The sequence below is a fragment of the Meles meles genome, chromosome 18 (assembly GCF_922984935.1).
Source record: "Meles meles chromosome 18, mMelMel3.1 paternal haplotype, whole genome shotgun sequence".
Lineage (NCBI taxonomy): Eukaryota > Metazoa > Chordata > Mammalia > Carnivora > Mustelidae > Meles > Meles meles.
In genome coordinates, this window is record NC_060083.1 from 29,856,716 (window position 1) to 29,874,393 (window position 17,678).

At 35.0% G+C, this 17,678-nt stretch overlaps 1 protein-coding gene across 2 annotated transcripts in view; it reads right to left on the minus strand.

Moving 5' to 3' along the window:
- The window catches only part of BRIP1 (BRCA1 interacting helicase 1), a 183,491-nt gene that overhangs the window by 42,436 nt on the left and 123,377 nt on the right, over positions 1 to 17,678 (minus strand). For both annotated transcript variants that reach the window (XM_045985542.1, XM_045985543.1), the window contains 2 exons: positions 10,000 to 10,159; positions 8,907 to 9,028 (listed from right to left, as the gene is read on the minus strand). In XM_045985542.1, the coding sequence (XP_045841498.1) occupies positions 8,907 to 9,028; positions 10,000 to 10,159 (282 nt within the window). The remainder of the gene's footprint in view (positions 1 to 8,906; positions 9,029 to 9,999; positions 10,160 to 17,678) is intronic.

Genomic DNA, 17,678 nt, shown 5'->3' on the forward strand with positions numbered 1-17,678 from the left:
AGAAAGGAAAAAAGACATTTCCTCTTTCCCTGCCTCTCAAAACCTGCCCAAAACTTAAAAGACAAATAAGAAAAACAGAGTCTTCATCTTCATTTAAACTAAGAGAAATTTGCAACCTCAAAACCCAATACATGAATGTGAAAAGCAGATGAACAAATGGTTTTGTGATTTTTAAATGTTTCCTCTCCTGATCCCAAAACATTCCTTTAAGAAATATGGGAGGGGCGCCTGGGTGGCTCAGTGGTTTAGGCTGCTGCCTTCAGCTCAGGTCATGATCTCAGGGTCCTAGGATCGAGTCCCGCATCGGGCTCTCTGCTCAGCAGGGAGCCTGCTTCCTCCTCTCTCTCTGCCTGCCTCTCTGCCTACTTGTGATCTCTCTCTGTCAAATAAATAAATAAAAATAAAATCTTTAAAAAAAAAAAAAAAAAGAAATATGGGAATTTTTTTAAATTTAAGAATTAAAAATATCTCAGCCATTTACTTTAGTGTTTTTATGTTTGTTTCTCAGAAGGGATGAGAGCAAAGGTTTGGTTATCTCAGCTTTCACTGTTCAAGGCAACTTACAAATTGTCAACCTAGATGGCATAATTAGATTTAAACTAGATTTTAATTTTATTATTTCAAGATAAACTGCAACCTACTTTAATGATACTTTGGCCAAACTATCCTTTGTTTAAAAAGCTGGGGGGAAAAACGTGTACTGAGGAGGAAAAAAATGCTTAAGTAACAACTCATTCTAGACCTTCAGAGGTGACATGGTTTTTCTTCCATATCTGTGCTTTGGCCTAAGTGTTTCCAACAGAAAGTTGCTGGACTCCTAAATGTTGGGAGTTTAGTATTACAGCCCCTTAAGTTTATATATACAGCCATTTCCCCTGGGTAACCACATGTTATTATCGGAGCTAGATCCAGGTGGGTTTCTGTATCAGATGCTACACTATAACTAGAACTCAACCACACTCTGACCTCAGGCTCTATTCCCGGATCTGGTTTCCCACAGGATAGCTTAGAATTTCCCTTGGCTTAGAATAGTCTCAAATCTTTAAAATGGCATACAGGGTCCTAAATGATTTGGCTCCTTAATACCTCTCCCAGCCTCTATTCACATGCCATTCTCCCCAACTCACTTTCTAACTCAGTTTCTTTCAATTCCTAGAAACTGCTTATCTTCTTTCATACCTTTAGGGTCTTAGCATAGTCTACTATCTCTGTTGAGAATATTCTTAACCATTTTGCTCATCTATATAACTCCTAGCCTTCTTTCCTGTGTCAGCTTAAATAGCACTTCCTCAGGAAGTCTTTCTTTACCCCCAAGACCAGGTCAGGATCCTGTTATACATTCTCATAGTTCTTGTGACTTTTTCTTAGAGCCTTTATCACAACCATAATCAACTGTTTATTACTTATATGTCACTCTTCCTTGCTAAACTGTAAATTCCATGACACAAGGGACTATAACTTGTGTAGTAGATCACTGTGTCACCAGTCTATTAAAGTACTTGGTACTTGAGGCAGTTATTCAAAAGATGGTTGTTTCATTATCCTGAATAGTCTTAATAATCTGAATAGTCTTGTAATCTGGCCTTTGATGAGGCCAATTCACCTTATCAAATGTTTTTATGTTTCAATCTCTTTGTAGACAAGAGATGCCTCCTTCATCTATTTTAGGCAAATCAAAGTAAATGGATATCTGGATGACAGGTGAAAAATGTTGCTCAATTTCACTTTCTCTAAGCATCTGAATACCCAGATTCAAACCCACCAAAACATTCTGTTACACATTCAGGTCCTTTACTAAATTACAGACTTCAGTAGTGTAGAGATACCAGCATGTTCATTTTTGTACCTGCTATATTTAGTACAAGTTAGGTTCTTAGTAAAAGCTTATTATATGAATGAATGAATAAACACTACAATACTCAAGATCATCAACACAATAATGAAAGTGATACAAAAGGAATATATAAGTCTACTTAAAATTACTAAGAATGGTTTCTGAAATCAAGTTTGTCTTGATATACTATAGCCCCTTACATTCTGCCTTCATTTATCCACTGATGAATATACACACTGCTGTCAAAATAAGAATAATGAAAAATCAACATCATTCTCCTTAAAAAGAAATGTCAGATTTAAGAATTCCTATATGGCTATCATCTAATAATATTTTGACACTTAAAAACACTGGCTGAATGTGGTTTAATGTGCATTCTATTTTATTAATGCTGTTATCTTCTGGGGTAAGCTAAGATAACAGCCCTTCCCTGAAATTTATAAAACATCAAGAATGCATGAGAAGGCTATAAATTTATATATATCTGTTTTAAGTCAATAACATAATTTAACATGCTTGTATTTTTCAATCATGAATGTAATTTTCCAAAATTGATTAAATATATTCAAATAGCTCAGTACCTTCAAAGCTAAGAGAAGTTTCCTAAACAACAAGATAGTAGTTATTGTATGTCAATACTAAGATAACCAGATCACCCTCTGAATTTTAAAGTTTCCAAATAAAATCTATTTTAGTAACTCAACATACTATATTAATAAAGAAAAATAACACAAAAAATGTTGCGACGACGTGGATGGAACTAGAGCGTATCATGCTTAGTGAAATAAGTCAATCGGAGAAAGACAACTATCATATGATCTCCCTGATATGAGGACATGGAGAAGCAACATGGGGGGGTAGGGGGATAGGAGAAGAATAAATGAAACAAGATGGGATTGGGAGGGAGACAAACCATAAATGACTCTTAATCTCACAAAACAAACTGGGGGTTGCTGGGGGGAGGTGGGATTGGGAGAGGGGGAGCGGGCTATGGACATTGGGGAGGGGAGGCGAACCATAAGAGACTATGGACTCTGAAAAACAACCTGAGGGTTTTGAAGGGTCAGGGGTGGGAGGTTGGGGGAACAGGTGGTGGGTAATGGGGAGGGCACGTTTTGCATGGAGCACTGGGTGTTGTGCAAAAAGAATGAATACTGTTACGCTGAAAAAATAAAAAAAAAAAGAAATTTATTATCTTAAGTTAATCATTGTAAGAGCACTTGTTATTGAATATTATCATCAAATTTTATGAAACCAATTATAAAAATCTAACATACCACCTGAGCATCTTTAAAGTACAAAAATTTTTAGCTATTTGCCATTTTTATGAATTTTCCACAGGGGAGTAAAGGTACAACACTCATGAAAAGAAAATATTTCTATATACTACCAAACTATGTTAGGGAATATAAATAAGATGCAATTTTAAAATCTAAATATTATACCTTATAATGTTTCACAAATTATGACCATGCCAATTTGAGATGTAGATGCCTGAATTATAAAGTTGAAGGCTTTTGTAGTTTTTAGATCATACTAATTGGTCAAAGGATTTGCTTTAGATATCCATTAAATGGGAGCCTTGTTATACTGTGACTTAATTGCATTAAAAGAAAACAACTTTTCTTTTAGTTATATTTTTTCACCAACATCTAATCACATAAAGGCCTTGCTTCATTTTCCTCCCTTTCAAATACTATGGTTTAGTGCACAGAAAGCTTTCTTTTTAACTATTACACGATTAAGTATGTCCTTATAGAATGATCAGAAGCATCTGGGAAAGGTGGAAGTGAAAAAAAAATCCTCACCGGGAAAGTTAGCTTAAAGTTTGCCCTTCAGAGTGGCCCATTATCAACATTTCATAGTGGGTTTCTTTATTTTCAGGTCCCTGAGGTGTGTGCAATAAATTATGACTTGAACTAAACAAGTCACACTTGGCTCCAAAATGAAATTTTCCTACCTCTACTTTCTAGTCCCCAAGGTGGGAAGAGGAAATCCTGGTCACAGCCAAAGAAGTCATATTTTTGGCTCTAACATACATTTTCCTGCTTCTCTAAAAGCCAAACTCTGCAATTGAGACTATAAGAGCCTTAAGTCAGTATTTTAAACTGTATTAATTTTTTACTTCCATAATCTATGTCTCAAATTTAAGAAAAAAACTTTTAGTATCATAAAATTAATGCCATTGCTCTTTTCCCCCATTCAGATCACTTTTCTAACTCTGACACTGATCTTAACCTTCAAATATGAATTCAAATGAAACAAAAGAGAAAACAATGTTGAAATAGATTGTTTTATTTCCAAAAGCTAGAATATTTAAGGTTTTCAATATAAATAACTTCTACTTATTTTTGTATGACAGACTAAGTATTAACATTAAAAAAAAATGATCAAATCCTAATTTATAGTCCAGTAATCTGAAGAACTATTTCAGTTTTGGAAGAACCATTTATGGAAATCATTTAGTTCTTCATCTCATTTTACAGAAAACAAGAATATGGCAATATTACGTTAATAGGTTTATATTTAGTCATTAATTAAATCAACATTTTTATTTAAAAAAAATCAACATTTATTGAATACCTACTACATTGCAAGGCATTATTTTAATTAAAGAAACACAAAGAAATTATCCTAATCCTTGACATACATCATGTAACACATTATAAAACATATTTATAAGCACTAAAATACGAGGAGGGGAGTATTTTATATGATTTAGGAAGTAATAAAGGACACTGGTAAAGAGGACTATGTAGGTAAATATAAAGCCAGTATTATTATACTTTTAGTCTGTAATTCTTTTTTTCTACATGATTTAAAAGGTAAATGTATAAGACAATAATTATAAATTATGTTAACGGGCATACAATGTATAAAAATTGCAATCCAGACAGTAAAATAAAAGAAGGGAAGGACAGAGATTAAGGATGTTACTTGTAATCCCCAGTAAACATTAAGAAAATAACTAAAAAATGGAGGTCAAAGGGGATCAAAATAGTACTCAATGAAAAAATAACTAGAGGGGCGCCTGGGTGGCTCAGTGGGTAAAAGCTCTGGCTTCGGCTCAGGTCATGATCCCATGGTCTTGGGATCAAGCCCTGCACCGAGCTCTCTGCTCAGTAGAGAGCCTGCTTCCCCCTCTCTCTCTGCCTGCCTCTCTGCCTACTTGTGATCTCTGTCTGTCAAATAAATAAATAAAATCTAAAAAAAAAAAGAAAGAAAAAACAACTAGGTACAAAACAGGGTAATAATGAAGCAACTGAAGAACACAAAGCACAGAAAACAGCTGAATAGTAGAACCAAGTCCCTCCTTATCAGTAAATAGATTAAACTCTCCAGCTGAAAGGCAGAATTTGGCTAAATGAATTAAAAAAACATGATCTAACTATACGGTGTGAACAAGAGACTCATTTCAGATACAAGGACGTTAGACCCTTATTTTATATCATATACAAAAATTTACTCAAAATTGAACCAAATATCTAAATTTCAGAGCTCCAACTACGAAAGTTTTCGAAGAAAATGTTCAAATCTGCATGGTCTGGATTTGGCAATAGTTTCCTAACTATGACAGCAAAAGCACAGGCAAAAACAAAAAAATAAAGTGGGCTTAATTATCAAACTTTTCTATTTCTATCTTAATTTACATTCATAAATTAATATATAAATAAATATAGCATATTTATAAATTTGATTTCTATTTTTATTTCTTTTTTATTCCAAATAAATACTTTCAATAATTTATTGGATCATTTATGAATCTTAAGAAATCAGCCATAATAGTACTCTGATTTATTTCAGATATTCAGATATTTCGGGTATTGATGGCTATATTCTAGTCATTTCCAAATGATAAAAGGCCTTCCTGATTATTATAAAAATTACATACCTATACTCTTAAAAGCTTATAAACATCAGTCTTTCGAATGGATGCCTTGCAAATATCCTTTAGTTGCGAAAAAAAGGCAAAACTCCTTTTCAGAGTCTTGCCTCTAAGTCCTTTTCCACGTTTCATAGAAAATACCCACATCTCTCCTATTGCTCCTGACTTTGGGCTTAGGCATATGACATGCTTTGGGCAATAGGTTAGTAGATATGATATAAGTAGGCATTCAGAAAGTGCTTGCTCAATCAAGCCTGCCCTCTTATATCTCTGCCAAAGTATAAAACATGGTAACATGTTCTGGCTAGTCTGCTGGTATACAAAGGATGAGATACATACAGAGCAGAGCTGACCCAACTGGGCCAAACCTACATTGGTGAAACCATAGCACGGTGACTAAGCCCAGTAGAAATCGGCAGAGCTGCTCACTCAGGCCCAGCTCAGATCATCTACCACCCAGCTACTACTCCCCACCAACTGATATGTGATTCATAATAAGTGATTATTGTTTTAATCCACTGTTTTTGATTATTGTTTTAATCCACTGTTTTACAATTGTTTGTTTCACAGGAAGAGTTGATCTAGACATAAGGCAACAGGAAATATACTTCTCTTACAACTGATATTGCCAATGAAGAATTTTCCTCTTTATCTGTCCCTTGTCCCTGCAGTTTGGACTACTTTTGGGTCTACCCTACTCACCCTTTTCACGAACCAGTAGGGAAACTTCTTTAGAACCACCCTCCTCCTCTGCACCCAGATCTCATTGGAGCTTCTGTTGTTCTGCTGTTTTATATAACTACAGCCATTACAATTCAGATAAGCAGAACCGTGACAAGCAGAACCATGACAAGCAAGACCATTACTGAGGGATGTCAGAGCAGCTCATCTCTGAGTTTTTTGTATGATGGTATGAGAAGGTGCCTGAGAAGAACTAATTCTGAGGAAAGAGAGAATTACGATTTCAACACCAGTGCAATAACAATGCCCATAATCACAGTTGCTGGGAGTGAGGGCAGAGAAAGTAGAAGGTAAATGTAATTTTTTTCTTCACAAGTAACATTTTATTTAAATTTAATTTTTTTCAAAGAATGACATAGTAAATATCTTTATTCTTACCACATTCTCTTAAAATTTGTTTTCTACTAAAACAAATATTATAGAAAAAGTTAAAGTCCCATTTGATAACCACCCCAATATCATGCCTTTCTCTTCTCAGGTGTAATCACTATTATGAGTTTTATGTGAATGATTCTTTTCAGGCCTTGCTATTTTGTGAGTATAACATTTAGTACAACATATTATTAGCCAAAAAGTTATCTCCTTCTGTGGTCCTCAAGGACTCCTATTTAGGTCCAAGAAAAAGAATATAAGCATAAAATGAAGGAGCTAAGTTTTAGGGAAACTATAAATATATTTTAAGACATTGGGAGAATGTGTGGTACAAAGAAGGGAAAGGGATTTTCTCCACTCTAACAAAAGAGCATTAGTGCAATAATACAGGACCCAGGTAAAATGATAAGACATCAAAGAGAGACAGGAACACCGACAATAGCAGTGCCATCAGCAGCCCTCAGCTTCAGTGGAAGGTGGCAACAAAAGCAAAGAAAGAAAGAAAACAAAACAGTTTTCTTGAGTAGATGTCAACTATTTCATCCGTAGCTATAGTGAGAAGCAGTATAAATCATTTCAGAATAGGAGCCCTGGGCATGGTCATCAGCACTCTCAATGGGAGCCCTAGTGGCTGAAGAAAAGGTAACAGAAGCCACCAAAGTCAGTGTACCCTGAAAGGATTAGATACCTCCTGAGGACTTTCAGAAATTTTGAAGAGATCCAGAGCTTAGGGAAAAGTAGGAGCTAACCAGAGAAATACAATTTATTACTGTTAATATTATATAATTCACAGTGTCTACTAAAGAATTAACAATAAATAAGATAACTGTCCAGGGAAAGAATTCTTGCTTTGGTATGAGACCCCAACGGGTTGTATTCCAGGAGGAGGGATATAAATTATACTCATTCTCATCAGCTAAATGTCCAGAAAACCTTAAGTCTTGGTCTCAGATTGCTGGCACCTTCAAATTCCAGTAGGAAATAAAAGAAAATCCTTTCTGATGGAAAATAACATCACCTTTAGGCTTCAAATTATTGCTACAGATAATTTTTCAAATATGTTTAGTAAACAATTAGTGATAATGAAGCAAAACTCCTGTTTTTGGCCAAGATAGAAAAACTGGTTTGGGAATGTCCCTCCCACTGCATAAAACCATAACCTCAGAGATAAGGGAAATCCATTAGGTGAACTCCATGATTCTCAGCAATTTTCCTACATAAAATTTCCTGAAAATTGTATCTAGAACACTGAAGTACAAGCAGAGTATGGTTGTCCTGCTGAGCTGCAGTGCAAGACGTCACATTTTGGAGCAGCTAAAATCACTGAAATTAGCAGGGCAGTGTATGGTATTGAGAGAAGGGAAATAAAGAGCCCTAGAATTCTAGAATTCTCTGGGGGACCCTTGTAAGTCTATGACTAAGAGCTTTATAAAACACAAATTGCTGGGCTCCACCTCCCCAGCTTCTGATTCAGTTGGTCTGGATGGAGCCTAGAAAATGTGTATTTCTATCAAATTCCCAGGTGATACAGATTGATACTACTGGTCTTGGATCACTCTGAAAATCACTCTTATTGAGCAAAAGACAATGTAAGTTAAAAATAAAATAAATCTGGGCACCTGGGTGGCTCAGTATTAAGCATCTGCCTTCAGCTCAGGTCATGATCCCAGGGTCCTGTGATTGACCCCCACGTCAGGTTCCCTGCTCAGCAGGAAGCCTGCTACTCCCTCTCCCACTCCCCCTACTTGTGTTCCCTCTCTCACTGTGTCTCTCTCTCTCTGTCAAATAAATAAATAAAATCTTTAAAAAAAAGATTAAAAATAAATCAAATGATAAATCACTAAATTAAAAAAAAATAAATCCATGTTCTACTAAACCTTTCTCACTCATTCTGAGTCACCAGAGCATTAAAATATCTGAGGATACAAAAAAATATAATTAACTTTACATAATGTTCAAGAACTTCAGCACCTGAAACTAATATTACACTGTACATTAACTAAATGGAACTTCAATAAAAACTTAAAATCAACAATTTCTGTGATAAACAAAACTTAAGGTTTGCTGGCCTACCTGTAGATCTTTCACGTTTGGAAAAGGAATCCCTATTGTTATGACAGCACGGGCATTGTCATCTGAGAAATCCAGACCCTCGCTCACTTTACCACGACAAACTGCTACCAAGAGGGCTCCATCTTAAGCAACAAAAAATAAAGTTTTAAAAAGCACATCCCAAATTCCCCAAAGCTGCTTATTGTTGTCATTTTGAAAAGATCTAATTAAGTAATAATAGCAACTTTAAAAGAATCAAAATAAAAAACTATGATGAGATAAAGTTTTAAAATGGACAGCAAATTAATTTCTGGTACCAAATAAATCTACAAACTGTGTATTCCCAGATAACATACACGGAAAAGCCACAAGAGTATTATTAAGTTGCAGATGAACTAAGCAATCAGGCATTGTTTTATCTTTAAAAAAGTGAAATTGCAATCACTTCTTTTACCATCAGAATGTAAAGTTTTCAGAATGATTTAAACAATTCTAGTTTGTACTATATATCCTATTGAATCTAATATTATATTGGAAAACATTTAAAACATATAGAACACTCTGTATAAAATATTATCACACTGACAATATTGACAATTATGTTATAGCATCTTTAAGATGGTACACTGTTCATAAGTTATTACTATTAGCTCTTCCTGTCAAACCTTTTATGGACATTTGCTAAATTTGAAATTGAGCCTTCAGCTGTGTTTTGAAATCTCAAATTTATCTTATGTAATAGAATGTAAGCATAAAGTACATTATTTGCATCAAAGTGTAGGGTTCATCTGGCTAGTAAGGAAGATATTTATGCATTCTCCGTCCACCCTCTTTCACAAAACATTTTAGGTAGTGTAAGGAAGACTATACTAAATGTCTTCTTTACCTAAATATATGCTGTTAAAGTTGAATTGGCATCTCCAAATGAAAATATTCATAGGAGAACAGTTCCAAATAACAGAATGTTTTCAACTTATTTTCTTCTCAAACAGATTAGAAAGTATAATTTTTCTATTAAGTGCAATTCATAAAAAAAAACATAAAATTCTGACAGCATCAACTTACTTTATGATAAAAATATTGTTTCATTGACCATCAAATAATATCCATTTACCTTTCTCGCCTTTGTACTTGATTGCATCATAGTACACCTGCAGTAATTCATCAAAATCAGTTTTTTCTCCTCCCTGAGGTTCTACAATGACTGTCTTCACCAACTCCAGATTATGCCATAAACCAGTGTAGAGCCAACGTTCTTTTAACTTTTCTAATAACTGAAAAGGAGAAAGAAAAAAATGAACTTGTTTTGGGTCCAAATGAACAAACTTACCTTGGTTTGTTGAAAGAGAATGTGACAACAATGTGACTATGGCAAGCAAATTAACCTTTCTTCATTTTATTTTTCTCATCTATAAAATGAGAAAAACAAGAATATGTCATAGAGTCGTTATTGGGAATAAATGAAACAAGATGGGATTGGGAGGGAGACAAACCATAAATGACTCTTAATCTCACAAAACAAACTGGGGGTTGCTGGGGGGAGGTGGGATTGGGAGAGGGGGAGCGGGCTATGGACATTGGGGAGGGGAGGCGAACCATAAGAGACTATGGACTCTGAAAAACAACCTGAGGGTTTTGAAGGGTCAGGGGTGGGAGGTTGGGGGAACAGGTGGTGGGTGATGGGGAGGGCACGTTTTGCATGGAGCACTGGGTGTTGTGCAAAAAGAATGAATACTGTTACGCTGAAAAAAAAAATAAATAAATAAAAAGGGGAAAAAAAATTCATTAACTAATTTAGATAGCTCTGAATGATGCCTGGCAGATAGTAAGAGCTCCGTAAAAGTTAACTGCCACCATTTCTATTACTACTAACATTACTGCTGGTGTTGCTGCTTTTGCTACCACTACTTCTATGATCGCTATTTTGGGATTTCAAAAGCAGAAAAAAATGACTTCTGTCAAAGTTGATAAATATTAAGTTATCTCTTTAAACCCAAAGTGAAATTCCTTAATATCGTCACCTAAAGCTTCCTTACCTTCCTGATCCCATCTTGTTTCATTTATTCTTTTCCTACCGCCCAAACCCCCCACGTTGCATCTCCACTTCCTCATATCAGGGAGATCATATGATAGTTGTCTTTCTCCGATTGACTTATTTTGCTAAGCATAATACCCTCTAGTTCCATCCACATCCTTGCAAATGGCAAGATTTCATTTCTTTTGATGGCTGCATAGTATTCCATTGTATATATATACCATATTGAAGCATTCTTTTTAAGAAGCAAGAAAATCACATCGTAAATGCAAAGGAAGTAGAAGTTAACAATAAACATAAGAGCTGAAATAAAAAGACAAAAGCCAGTGCTAAAAATTACTATGCTTTAAATTGATCTGTTTTACCCACTTGTTCTATGCAGAGTTCTATGCAGTATGGACCAATTATTATAATGTAGGCAAGCAACAGGCCATTACCACAAATTTTCTAGAAAACAGAAACTAAATTTTTTTTTTTTAAAGATTTTATTTATTTATTTGACAGAGAGAGATCACAAGTAGGCAAAGAGGCAGGCAGAGAGAGTGAGAGGGAAGCAGGCTCCCTGCAGAGCAGAGAGCCGGACGTGGGACTCGATCCAGGACCCTGAGATCATGACCTGAGCCGAAGGCAGCAGCTTAAACCACTGAGCCACCCAGGTGCCCCCAGAAACTAAATTTTATAAGATGGTTTATTTCCTCAGAATTTCACCCTTATCTATTTTATTTTTTTAATGAAGATTTTATTTATTTGAGAGAGAAAGACAGAAAACATGCACATGGGCAGGCAAAAGGCAGAGAGAGAAGGAGGAGAGAAGCAGATTCCCGGCTGAGCTCAGAGCCTGAGAGGGGCTGATCTCAGGACCCTGAGATGGTGACCTGAGGAGAAATCAAGAGTCCCACATTTTAAACGACTGAACAACCCAGGCACCCCATCACCCTTATCTATTTTCAGAAATAAATTTAATAAGATTGTAAGATAAAATTGTTATCACTACTATGGTGTAAATGTTTATGTTCCCTCAAAAGACATATGTTGAACTCCAAATCCCCAGTGATGATGGTATCATGAAATAGGCCCTCTGGGAGGTTATTAGGTCATGAGCATGGAGCTTTCATGAATGAAATGAGTGCTCTTATAAAAGGGATCCCCACCATATGAGACACAGCCAGAAGACCTTGCCTACCAAACAGGAAGAGGGCTGTCTTCCAACCTGATCTTGGGTCTCCCAGCCTCTAGCACTGTGAGAAATAAATTTTTGTTGTTTATAAACTACAAAGTCCATGGTAATTTATTATAGCAGCTGGAACAGACTAAGAAAATCACTAACTGGTAAAAAATCTCATTGTGTATTACGCAGTGGTCAAGGTACCCTGATTAATAAAAAGAAAAATTCTCTGTAACACCGTGTCATTAGGTTAAAAAAGAAAAAAGTAGGGCAATCATTAATCTAAAAGTCTATCTTACTTTGAGTGCCTCAAGGGTTGGCCATTAAAATTTGCTTTTTGAATATGCACTGTTTTTGAATCAGTCCCTCATCAGTGCTAGGAAGTATGAAAACCTTGTAACAGTATTCAGGGCTATAGCGTATACGGGAGAGTCAAACTGAGTCTTCAATGCAAAGATAAGACTATTATAAAGTTGATAATGTTCAGAATAATATATTAATCTCTTTAAATTTCTCTACTGAATAAGCAGTTTAGAAGAAGATATAAATATCCTAAGGATGTAAAACCAGGTAAAATGTGTCATGAATTTGCATAATTGTTGATACTTAACGCAATTTAATCCAATGATATACTGTTTTCTGTCATCTGAAAACAGCCTTTCATCTTTGATTCCTTGATCTTGAGATAATAACTGCCAGTACAATATGTTTTTAACATTTAAAATCTGGATGGATACCTCTCACGTTACTTGAAGAAGATCACTAAGTTGGTCATTCCAAAATATATTCCATAAAATCTATTTAAGAAGGCAAGTTTCAGAAAGAACAAAGAAATTGGTTCAATATACACTTACCCCCAAAGACATTCCCATTACATAAAAAAGAATTCAGAATATCAAAGAGTTGCATATGATTTAGAAAACATCTAACACAAGTTTAAAAAAATTTCAAAGCAGGGATGATACACGCAAAATTTCAAAATTTGTTATAATGAATGAAGAAAAAACAATCTACTGACTTTTTAGATTCTAAGAACTTCAAAAACTTACAATGAAAATAGCCACAGATTTATAAATAAATCATGAATATTATAATTAAAAAGTAAAATATGCATTATATCAATCACTTCAGGCAATTTTATGGCACATACAAAACAAACTGTCATATATTAATAGGTCTTTAAAAATTATCTGCAAAATAAGGCTGTTAAAGTTTGTTGATATAGCTGAAGGAACTTTTAGCTCTAAAACTCTTCAATTCTATTAAATTTTTAAAACTGAATTGTTGGGATGCTTGTGTGGCTCAGTCAGTTAAGCATCTCTCTTCATTCAGGTCATAATCCTAGGGTCTAGGGTTAGAGTCCTGCACAGGCCTCCTTGTTCAGCAGCGAGCCTGCTCTCCCTCTGCCTGCTGCTTCCCTGCTTGCACGCTCTCTCTCTGACAAATAAATAAGTAAAATCTTTAAAAAATAAAACTGAATTGCTAGTATATAAGATTTATATATAAGATTATAGTTCAGAGAATAAGGAGAAGACAAAAAGGAGAAAAGTGAGACACTAACAGACAGGCTATTTTTTTCTAGGTTTGCATTAGAGCTGAAAAACTTTATTGTCAATGCAAATTTTAAAACTAGGACAAAATTTTTTCCCTAAATAGAAGCCATTTAAATTTGCTTTAATTGAAAAGGAAGAATTATTTTAATTATCCAATCACAGCTAAGACTATTCTTCCAGAAAAATTTTATGCACTCTGACACCTATCAACCTTTCCAAATTTCCATACCATACCATTCATTCATTTATAAGTAGGCTCCACGCCCAGTATGTATGTACGTATTTATTGGCTCCACGCCAATGTGGAGCCCAACACAGGGCTTAAAGTCATGACTGAGAGCAAGACCTGAGCTGAAATCAAGAGTTGCTTGCTTAACCAACTGAGCCACCCAGGTGCCCCTGCCATACCATTTAAAGCCAAGTTCAGAGAAATATTTTAGGCAACTCAAGTAAAGCTGGGGCAGATAAGAGACAAATAATTTGATCATAACTAGGAGAGCTCTTGGTCAGAAATTAGAAAAAGAAAAAAAATTTGCTCTTCAGTTTTATCTATTTTTAGATAAGAATACAGAGAACTGGAACTCTCATACAGTGCAGTGAAAATATAAAATGGTGCAGGTGCTTTGGAAAGAAGTCAGATAGTTCTTCAAAAGGTTAAATATAGAGCTACCATATGATCCAGCAATTACATTCATAATACCCAAGAGAAATGAAAACAAGTCTACACAAAAACTTGTACATAAATGTTCACAGCAGCATTATTCATAATATCCCTAAGTAGAAACAACCCAAATATCTTTCAATTGATTGATGGATAAATAAAACATGGTATATTCATGCAGTAGAGTATTTGATCATAAAAATCAAGTACTGATATATGCTATAACATGGATGAACCTCAAAAACAATATACAGTTGACCCTTGAGCAACAAAGGTTTTAAATGTATGGGTCCACTTATAAACATATTTTTTTTTCAATACAGTACAGCACCATGTATGTATTTTCTCCTCTTTATGATTTTCTCTTATTGTTAAGAATGCAGTATATAATGTATGCAACATATAAAATATGTGTTAATCAACTGTTTATGTTATCAGTAAGGCTTCTGATCAATAGTAGGCGATTAGTAGTTAAGTTTTGGGGGAGCCAAAATTTACACACGCAGATTTTTGACTACAGAGGGGATTAGAGCATTTTTCAAGGGACAACTATACCAAGTAAAAGAAGTCAGACACAAAAGACCACACATTGTATAATTCCATTTATATGTAAGTTCCTGAGGCTAATGCATAGGGACATAAAGTAAATTAGAAGTTGCCTAGGGCTAGGGAAGGGAGAAAGTTAGGGGGAGTACAGGGAGTGATTACTAAGGGGTACGGAGTGATGAAAATGTTCAAATATAGTTGCAGAACTTTGTGAATCAAATAAAAACCATTAATTTACACTTTAAGTGAGTGAGCTGTATGTAAATTATATTGCAATAAAGATGTTATATTGGGAAAAAACGACACAATGGGATACAGAATTTCCAAACCACTATGGGACAAAGGACAAAAATCCATATTAACTTCATGGGTAAGGAAGATGTGATCCATATACACGATGGAGTATTATGCCTCCATCAGAAAGGATGAATACCCAACTTTTGTAGCAACATGGATGGGACTGGAAGAGATTATGCTGAGTGAAATAAGTCAAGCAGAGAGAGTCAATTATCATATGGTTTCACTTATTTGTGGAGCATAACAAATAACATGGAGGACATGGGGAGATGGAGAGGAGAAGGGAGTTGAGGGAAATTGGAAGGGGAGATGAACCATGAGAGACTATGGACTCTGAAAAACAACCTGAGGGTTTTGAAGGGGTGGGGGGTTGGAGGTTGGGGGAACCAGGTGGTGGGTAATAGGGAGGGCACATATTGCATGGAGCACTGGGTGTGGTGCAAAAACAATGAATACTGTTATGCTGAAAAGAAATTTAAAAAAAAAGAAAAAATCCATATTAATTGAATAATACAAACAAAAGGGGGAAAGAGGTAAAAGAAAGCACAAAATAATAAGTCAAGTATGGCCAGAATTAAAGCAAACACAAATGAATTTAACTCGTTTATTAAAACTGAGACACTCAGGGCGCCTGGGTGGCTCAGTGGGTTAAGCCACTGCCTTCGGCTCAGGTCATGATCTCAGGGTCCTGGGATCGAGTCCCGCATCGGGCTCTCTGCTCAGCAGCGAGCCTGCTTCCCTCTCTCTCTCTCCCTGCCTCTCTGTCTACTTGTGATCTCTCTCTGTCAAATAAATAAATAAAATCTTAAAAAAAAAAAAAACTGAGACACTCATTGTTTGGGGGAGAAAAGGAAAAGATGTAGGGAGGGAGGGAAGAGGTACAGAGAGAAAAAGAATCATCTATATGTTGTTGTTCAATAGAGACACTTAAAATTAAACCACATAGAAATCTTGAAAATGAATTTACAGAAAAAGAAATGCAAGGCATATACCAAAAGCAATCAGGTGTATCACAGTCATAAAAAATAGACTTCAAAGCAAAAAGTTTTAGAACAGATATATATTCTATATACTTAAAAAGTACATCCACTAAAAAGATGTAACAGTCATGAATCTTCATGCACTTAAAACATAGTTTCAAAATATACAAAAGAAAATTTGACAAGAAATATAAAGATAAACTAACCAATTCACTAAATAGTACTGAGGATTTCGATGTACCCCTCTTAGCTATCTATAGATGAGTTGGACAAAATTAATAAGGATAAAGAAGACTGAAGTTTATAAGAATCATCAACCTTGCTCTAGGGGCACCTGGGTGGCTCGGTCAGTTCAGTCTGTGACTCTTGATTTCAGGTCAGTTCATGATCTTATGGCCGTGGAATGAAGCTCAACATTTTCTCTTTCCCACTCCATCTGTCCCTTCACTGCTTGCTCTCTGTCAAAAACAATCATCAACCTTGCTCAAATATGTGGGGAATTTGGTGCTGAACGGAAAATAGTGATTCTTTTCAAATACGGAATAATATATGTAAAGAACATATCAATGGATTTTTAAAATTTGGAATCATATATATTCACTGGAGATGAATAGTAACAGAAAGGCCTTCAGAACAAAAAACGATTTACACAGAAAAAGGAAAAATATTTTCAAATTTTTGGGGAACAATTTCCAGGTTCAAGAGGGAAACAAAATGGAAAAAAATTACTTAAAAACATTTTGGTAATTCCTTTCTGTATAAATTTTAAATCAGATCTCAATTTCTACAAAAATGTCAACAGCAGCATTATTTAAACAGCAGAATATAAAAAGACTAGAAACAACAAAAAATATTTACTAAAGGTAGTACATAAACTATTTCATAGTCATACAATGGATTATGATAAGCAATAAAAATAACTGGATTAGTGAAAAAACCAAATGGCAGAAAATGATATCTAATACCATGCCATTAAAAAAAAAAACTTAAGGGGCGCCTGGGTGGCTCAGTGGGTTAAAGCCTCTGCCTTCTGCTCAGGTCATGATCTCAGGTCCTGGGATCGAGCCCTACATCGGGTTCTCTGCTCGCAGGAGCCTGCTTCCTTCTCTCTCTCTCTCTCTGCCTGCCTCTCTGCCTACTTGTGATCTCTGTCTATGTCAAATAAATAATAAAATCTTTAAAAAAAACAAACAAAAAAACAAAAAAAAAACTAAAAAAAAGCAAAATTAAATAACATTGTTTTAGGAGTATATATGTATTAAGGAATATGTATGTATGTGTAAGGCCATTTTTTTTAAAAAATGAATGGCAATTACAAACTTCAGGACAATGACTAACACTAGGGGGTAGGCAAAGGGATGGGATTGAGAAGGGGCATCCACATAGTTTTAAAAGTAATATTTAGTTCTTAGGTGGCAGTTTTGATGTTTGCATTTTATTGATTTATTAATATACTTTGTAACTCACATCTATATTGCATGTGCTCTTATGTAAATATGAAATATTACACAACGAATGTGAAAATGGAGCAGGATATATTTCTTTTGAATGTTTTT